At 32.4% G+C, this 8,780-nt stretch overlaps 1 protein-coding gene across 1 annotated transcript; it reads left to right on the forward strand.

The window, feature by feature from the left end:
• Window positions 1-2,382: 2,382 nt before the first annotated feature.
• On the forward strand, window positions 2,383-4,415 carry LOC108337687 (pathogenesis-related thaumatin-like protein 3.5). Its single transcript, XM_017574261.2, has 3 exons — window positions 2,383-2,525; window positions 3,174-3,837; window positions 4,031-4,415. The coding sequence occupies exons 1-3, from the start codon at window positions 2,465-2,467 to the stop codon at window positions 4,164-4,166; spliced, it is 861 nt and encodes a 286-aa protein (XP_017429750.1). The 5' UTR covers window positions 2,383-2,464; the 3' UTR covers window positions 4,167-4,415.
• The last annotated feature ends 4,365 nt before the right edge of the window (window positions 4,416-8,780 follow it).

Here is an 8,780-nt window from a genome sequence, read left to right on the forward strand (position 1 = left end):
AACCCTAACAAAAACAAAACAAATTCACAATCTAACAGAACCAACAAAAACCCTAAAAACATATTATTGCTTTAAGGAGCAATATACACAAAATAGAAACATTAATATATACCTTCATCAATTAACCCATTTTCAAAATTTATTTATAATTTCACAGCAACCAAAATTCAAAACTTTACTTCATTAATCAATTGTAAAGTATTAACAGCCATAGATACTTTAATCTTTTACCAAAAACAATAAAAGTCTCATGCATGTTTTACAGCAAAAACAACAAGGTTTCATGCACATTTTTTTCTAGTAAAATAGCAAGAAGTTTTTATTCCTCTTTTAGAGTAAAACAACAACTAGTTTTAATGCAAAAGTTAGCCTAAAATCAGTGCAGGACAACAAGCATTTTCACGCCAATAGTTAACAGTCTAATTAGTGCAATGCAGCAGGACTTTGGTGCAGAATTTAACAGTCAAACAACTAAGCTTCTAGTGCAAAATTTTAATCAAACAACCAGTAATTTTATGTAGCCCTTTTAACCAAATAACAAATATTTTTCTGCAATATTTTTAACCAAACGGCTAAAACTAAATTTTAATTAAAATTAGTAGTAAAAGCAATGATTATATGCACATGATTCACTCACAGAACAATTCCATAATAAATTATTCTAAAAAGTGGTTTTTGCATATGGTATCCCAAAATATTATTAGATTATAATTGTGTCGTTTGGATCTCTAAGATATGTCAATCAGTGAATTTATAATCTATTTTCTAGTTAAAATACTTAAATAATGGGTATCAATTGTTATATTTTTATAACTATAATCCTAAGGACTGAAATCCTATAGGCATTATTTGATTTATGGTTCTCATTCTTTCCAAGTTAGTTAAATGAGAATATGAACTAAGAGTAGTGGCGTCAACTTGGCTCATGATCCATGGTCATTCCTAACTCATCCTTAAAAAAACTTTCTTTTAGGAAGTCTCTTCAAGTGAGGGCAAAAAATAACCTCAACCCCAAAAGTCTCATCTCAAATGAGTTAGGGTTAGGGTTAGGGTGGATTTGATCATACTACAAGACTTTAATTAAATCTTAAAAACAATATTATTTATGTAAACATATAAAATTATATACTTTATAAGATAGTCTAATATGTTGTAATTTAATCATATTTAAATCAATATTTTTATATAATACTTATTATCATGTTATTAAATAAAATATATAATATATAACTTAATATAGTTATTTACTATAATCTATTTATTAACTTTATCAATTTTTTAAAAAAGAAAACTTATTTCATAGTTTATTGTGATAAAGTTTCAAACATGACATAAGAACATGGAGTCTAGCCAAAATGTGATAATATTTGATTAATTTTAATAAAATTCACACTAAATTTTTTTAATAATTACTAAATATATATATAAATATTTAAGTCATATATTAAAAAAAGGAAAAATAAATAAACAACATATAATAAATAAAAACCATAAACTTATTATCTATAAATTTATTATTTTAAATTTTCAAATTGAAATTTGGTATTTAGTTTTGAGTGACATCTAGATGAATTTTTCGCACAATAAAATTAAATTATTATTTTATATACTTTAAAAATATGTTTAGTCAATCAAAGAAGAATTAAATATATTTAGTCAGTCAAAAATTCTTACAAAGTCTATGTTAGTCTTGATTAAAATGTTTGGATATAGTTTTTTGATATATTAAAAGTACTTAAATTTGTGACAAGAGTTAATTACATTTTTTATATTCAAAATGAATATTCTTTTTCTAAAAGGAAAACTCATAGGCTAACCCTAACTCACATGACTTTTGTAGATATTTTGACAAGTTTTAATGAAAGGTTGGTTATTTGTAGAAAAATTCAAAACATTGTAATAGTGTTAAGGTTCAAAATATTTTAAATAACACAAACAAAAAGTTGAGAGGAAAATGACACATTTACAATATTAAAAGCGTAATTGTATCTAAAAATCAAATAAAGTTAAAATTTGTTATGTCATAATTCCCTTCTTGATTTATAAGAAGTTATTTCAAAAGTAAAGTTAATTCACTCTTTATAATGTAATCTTTATAAGAACTACTAGATTTATAGAAGATAAAAAAGTAGAAATTTTAGAATAGCTTGATTGATTTTAGAGGGAGAGGGTTATTGCCACGTGTAAGAGCAGGGGTTATGTGTTGTGATGTGTGGAAGTGTTGGAAGGATGTTGTATAGAACCTTGATAAACTTGCCGCCATGCAATTAGGCAAAAACTTGCAGCTATGTATTTGGAAAAGAATAATGCATTGTTTTCACAATATGCATGCCTTTTGTTGCTTAATTTGATTCACATTCCTTCTTTCCGCACGTATTCTTTTTCCACCATTCTTTTATATTCACATCTCCTAATCACATATCATCATCACCTTGCTTAACCCCTTCACACACAAATTACTAACATGGCGTTTCATCCTCAAACCATCTTTCCAATCACTTTCCTTCTTGCAATACTTTTATCAGGTAACAATGGCTACCACACTCATTTTTTTCATATATTGATCATGCCAAAAATCTTCACTAGCCCTCTTGCTATTGCCCATAGAATATTTTTGCAAATTTTTTAGGACAATAAAAAAGTTAGAGATTGATGAATATGTTTCGTTCATTTTCTTAATATTCCACTTTTTTTTCATCTTTTTTATCTCTTTTCTTCTTATGTTTCTTCAACTTTGTTCTCCAAAATGGGAAAAAGAGGCATACAAGAATAATACTTTATTTTGATTGATGAAAGTACATAAGGGATTCTTTACCACCATCAACGTTTACAATAAATATCATTATAATAAATATAATTACATTTACAAAAATAAAAGTTATATATATATATATATATATATATATATATTCTACTTCTAATTAATTAATGATGTAAAATCTTACACAAAAATTTAAACTCTGCAATATGTTGTAAATTTTTAGTTTGGTGCAATCAAGTTAATATTTACTAGTTTTTGTATGTATATTTTTCATGGAAAAACACAAACATTTTGTTTTTGAAACAATTTTTTTCTTATATATATATATATATATATATATATATATATATATATATATATATATATATATATATATATGAAACCTTGAAACTCGTGTTCCTTGGATCACCAGGGCAAAAACCATGCGAGAGCGCCAGAGTTTTCACCATCGTCAACTACTGCAAGGAGACACTGTGGCCGGCGGTGACGCCGGGAGAAAAATTCAACGGCGGCGGTTTCGTCCTCAAACCGGGCCAATCCGCGGTATTCACCGCCCCGGTCAGTTGGAGCGGGCGCATTTGGGCTCGAACCGGTTGCAGATTCGACCAGAACGGAAACGGCCAGTGCCAAACCGGTTCATGCGGCACCACGCTGAAATGTTCGGCCTCGGGAAAAACTCCCGCTTCACTCGCGGAATTCACACTCGCGCAACCCGACTTCTACGACGTTAGCCTCGTGGACGGCTTCAACGTCCCCATCTCCATTAGGCCCATTAACGGAAAGGGAAACTGCTCTTCCGCGGGGTGCGACTCCGACCTCAGAACTACTTGCCCTAACGAACTGTCCGTTAAGGCTAACGGGAAGACGGTTGGGTGCCGTAGCGCGTGTGACGTGTTTAACACGGACGAGTATTGCTGCAGAGGGAATTTTGGGAACCCCTCCACTTGCAAACCCACCTTTTATTCGAAGAAGTTTAAGGAAGCTTGTCCCACTTCTTACAGTTATGCCTACGATGATCCAACCAGCATCTTCACTTGTTCAGGAACTGATTATGTCATAGCCTTCTGCTCCTCCAGGTTTCTTCATTCAAATCTTTTTTTCTCTTTATCAATTCAAATTTTATAAAGCTGTCAATTTAAATATCAATCTAAGTAATTTTCAATTTAAATTATTTTTTATCGATAATAAGACCAATTCATTCTCTTTTAATAAATATAAAATTATTTTTTACATTTTAATTTAATTAGTAAGTTTGTTTTTGGAGTTCAGGAAACGACAGGTATGCACGTACCATAGCAACAAGCTTCACTGCAGTGGATCACAAGGGTTGAAATCGTTGATCGGAAGGTGGTGCATCGTAATGATAACTCTGTTTTCGGTTCTTAGTTTATGGAATGGATTCTAGTCCTAACCATGATCAAAGTTGATTAATCCCACTAAGAGCTCCATTAAGTTTAATGCATTTGATGAGTTTGTGTAAATGAAACCAGTTTTTTAATTTTTTTTTTCTCTTTGAGGATGTTAATTACGTATACCCCGTGTACGTGTTTATTCTATTGTATACGGGAAGGTGTTATTTTAATAATTTTAATAATTTTATTTCACTCATATCCCTTTCCTTTGATTCAAGGAAAGGAAAACGATGATGTGCACTTGAGGTTATTCTTTTCTGTGAACACATTTTCATGCTCGTAAAAATATAACATTTCTTTTCTTTTTGGTAGAACATTGGAACATTGTTTGGGCCAACATATTACGTTAATGGGTCTTTCTTCCCGTATCACATTATTACTAAATGCACCCGCACACTAACTGTTCACCTCAATTTGGCACTGTAGAGAAAGAGAAAAAAAAGAGAGAACTTGACAAAATAAAAAACTTGTTTCAAATTGCATTATATGTATTATAGAAGATTTATGGAACAAACAAACCGAACGTCTCTTTCACAATGGATATTTTAAAAATTATGGAGGTGCAGTAAGAAATTCTGAGTGTGCAGAAAGAAAAGGTCAACTAAAGCTGTGGTTGTTGCGTAATTAGCCCAAAAAACAATAATAAAGGTATCAAGCTGGCCCAGCACTATTACACTCAATTTTCGTAAATTAAAACTTGAGTAATTTGGAAACACTTGGTCAGCTACAATGAAATTCCAAACTTAGGAAAACAATTATTCAATAAGTACTATTAGTTATTAAATACGCTGCCTTTGAGTTACCTAAAAGTAGTTAGAATTACCTAAAAAATTAAGCAGGATTTATTATCTTCTATTTTAATTACTTTTTTAATACACCATTACAATTATTTTGGGGAAGACAATTATCCTTATGCATTAAAATCTTTAAATTCTAGGGTTGACTCTAGTGGTTAGAGTGTGTATGCTTTAACGTTTTACCATAATGATGTGCTCCAGTTTAGAAACATCTAGGTAGGTATGGCTTCTAAGTTTTTTTTTCCTTTTTCAAGTTTCTTTAAGTGATGTACACACTCCTTGAATATTTATATATATAGTTTGAGCTTGAATATAAATATTTAATTTACATTTGATTTAATTTAATATAGATAAATCTAAACACGCGAATGATAGAAGATTAAATAGAAAAAAAATAGTTCTTCATAAATAACAACATTAGCAGAAATTAATTTGAATATGTATTATGAATTTTTTTAATATCAAATTACCTTTTATATAATGAACTAAATTAATTTACGAAATACATGTACAATGACAAGTTTGTAGACTAAATTTATGTTTATGGGTCAAGCTAGTCCTCACATTATGAACATCAAGAACTAATTTGAATTCCATTACACATTGAACCACAAATTTGGTACAAATTTAATTGACTAAGTGCACATGTATATGACCCACATGTGTAATGTTCATCATTCATACACAGAATACAATGGCTTTTGTACATGAGGGTGTAGTTTAGAGGTATTCTTGCATTATTAGATTTTTGAATGGAGAGGAAGAAAAAAAAAAACAAGTTAGCGGTAACATGTTTTAAACAATATTTTGTATATAAAAAATTATTTTATTATGTTAAAATTAAGGGTTAAATATGTTTTTAGTCTCCCAATTATCAAGCGATTTTAGATTTAGTCCCTCTTTCAAACTTTGGTACACTTTGATCCTTGTTTTTAAAGAAACTGTAATATTTTGTTCTCCAAAACTAACGCCATTAAAATTAGGCTGAGCTGGCTAACGTTTGATGACATATTTTATGGTAATTGTGCCACGTTGGTATTCATCAGCTCAAACCTCTATTATCTTAATCACCATCAAACCATTCAAACCTTGAGACGGAGGAGAAGTGTGTCTCCCTCTCGCGTGCAAAGAGAAGCCAGGAGAGGAGAGGTTTCACAGTGGCCAGTGATGATCCTGGCGACGTGCGGTGTCGTTGGAAACTGCTAATGAAGCTCAACCGACCAAACAACTCGTGGCTTCTTCAACGTGGAGGAATCATCCCTCTAATCTCCATTGTCATACCCTTTTTGAAGTCGATCTCCTTCTTCCACACTACTCGATTGCTCTGCATCTTTCAACCCATTCTCTCTCTTTCGAATCAAATGTTGCCATATGTTCTTCAAAGCCTCAATTCTCACAGGTTTAATCAGATAATCACAGGCACCGTGTGTCACCCCTTTCAACACAACACTTTTTCCATCATCAACAACCATCACTGTAAAAATCATTCACACAAAGTTTGTTACTACACATCAATGCAATGTCTCTCAATAGTCATAAACCAATCAAAACGATGCTTACTAATAACCGAAAGGTCCATCTCCAACCCAATATGCTCTAGAAGCTTGAATCCATCCATGTCTAGCATATGCACATCGCTCAAAACAATGTCAACCCATTTTTGTTCTCTCCTAGAAGCGACAATGCAACCTCAACCCGCTTACATTTCGTTACTGAACCCAACAACCAAACCGAATCAAATCACAGAATCTCAAATATCAAAAATCAAAAAGTAAAAAAGGAAAGTGAAAAAAGAGGCACACGTACACTCATCACGACTCCAACTTTACTTTAGAACCAATTCTAGAGGTTTGAAAAAATAAATTAACAAACAAATCTATCAGCACAAGATGAAAACAAACACCATCAATCACCATCACACCAACTCATCCCAACACCCTAAAACATAAGACGAAGGTGTTGACGGAACATTTGTCAGCGGCGACGATCGGTGTCGCCGGCGACTTCTTGGGCGAAGCAGAAGGACCGTCGTGGCAGCCGGCTCAGTTGGGAGAGCAAAGGTCATGCGTCTTTAGTGTCACCAGCGGCGTCTTTGGCTAGCGGTGGTTGGGGTGCCTAGGCTTTAGGGTTCGCGACTGGGAGAGGTCGGTCCGCCGTTAAGGGCGCAAGTTCTTCTATTAGAGGCACCGACGGCGGCTGGCCTCGTTGGTGGCCGGGAGAACGCGTCCCATTGAGTGAGTGTGTTTCTCTTTCGCGCACGAAGAGAAGATGTAAAAGGAGGGCTTTCGTAGTCGTCGGCGTCATTGTGTGTCGACGAGCAATGTTGTCGCCTTTGGCTGATCGGAAGGGGTGCTGGCCCGGTGGGTGCTGTTGTTCTCACGGAGAAAGAAGAGGGGATGACCCCGATTTTGCCCAGGGAAGAAGAAAGGAAACTAACGTCATTCTGGGATTGAAGCTGCAGCGCACCAGATCGAAGAAAGAGACGCTGACGTTTGCATTGAAAAATACCAACCAAGGTGGCAAACTTTACAAATGAAACATATCATTGGTCAAACATTAGCCAACTCAGCCTAATTTTAACGGCGTTGGTTTTGGAGGACGAAAATTTATAGTTTCCTTAAGGATAAGGATCAAAGTATACCAAAGTTTGAAAGAGGGACTAAATCTAAAATCGCTTGATAGTTAAGGGACTAAAAACATATTTAACCATAAAATTAAAAGTTGTATATATAAGAGCTCCTTATTTGTAGATATAATTTATTTAGTGTAATAGAAAAAATAAATTATCAATTTGGATGAACAATAATATTCATAAAAATTACTGATATCAAAAAAATGAAAAAAAATTAATTTATATCTAAGTTGAAAATAAAAGTTTGAAGAGTTCATATATAGAAGACCATTTACAAAATAGCTTGTGCATACATTAATTTAAAAAATTAATTCATTTTTTTTCTTTTTTTTTCATAATTTTTTATGTTTATTCACCCAAACCTTATATTTAAAAAGAAAAGGTCAAATCTACAAAACATGTCTACAAGGGAATTCAGATAACTCCTCACAAGTCTATTTTGAAAATTATTAAATTAATCTTAACAACATATTATAAAAGGTTATGTTGAAAGAAATAGATTTTGTTACTTTTTAAATGCAGAGATGTATAAAAAACTCAAAAAGACTTTAATGTCAATATGTATCCAAAAACAAATATGAGAATCGAAGTATTACGAGAGATTATCAATGATATTTGAACTCAAAAAACAGTCTAACTTGAGTAAAAACTATTTGTGTTTCTACTGAAATGGGACGAAGATAATCGTTTGTATGAAAGTCCTAGGTGTCGAATGTCTATCCACTCCTTGTTCTAGTAACTGGTCGGTGTAGGAGGGTGACCTGCAGAATACACTCCGACGCTCAAGTCAAAATTTTTACCTCAAAATTAAACCCCTATTTATAGAGTTTAGAAGAATCTAACCACTTAATTTACCTCTTAATGGTCATTAATGCAAACATTAATCACTTATTAGTAGTCGTTGTAATGTTAACTGCGCATTAATTCTTGTCAGCTACGGGACCGATCGACTACGAAGTCCTGCTTCGTAATTCAGTCCTCCGGCCCATTTGACTTTGCACCCAGTCATGCCTGACCGATCGGGTCTAACCCTAGAGTAACAATTTGTTTATCTAAATAGTTAATATTATACCATGTTTATTGCATATATTACTAACAAATGATCAAATAGTTCTTATAGACATAAGTGTAATAATATTGTATAGGAAATAAGAAATTTATATAATTTCATAAATATT

This window comes from Vigna angularis, chromosome 7 (genome assembly GCF_016808095.1).
Source record: "Vigna angularis cultivar LongXiaoDou No.4 chromosome 7, ASM1680809v1, whole genome shotgun sequence".
NCBI lineage: Eukaryota > Viridiplantae > Streptophyta > Magnoliopsida > Fabales > Fabaceae > Vigna > Vigna angularis.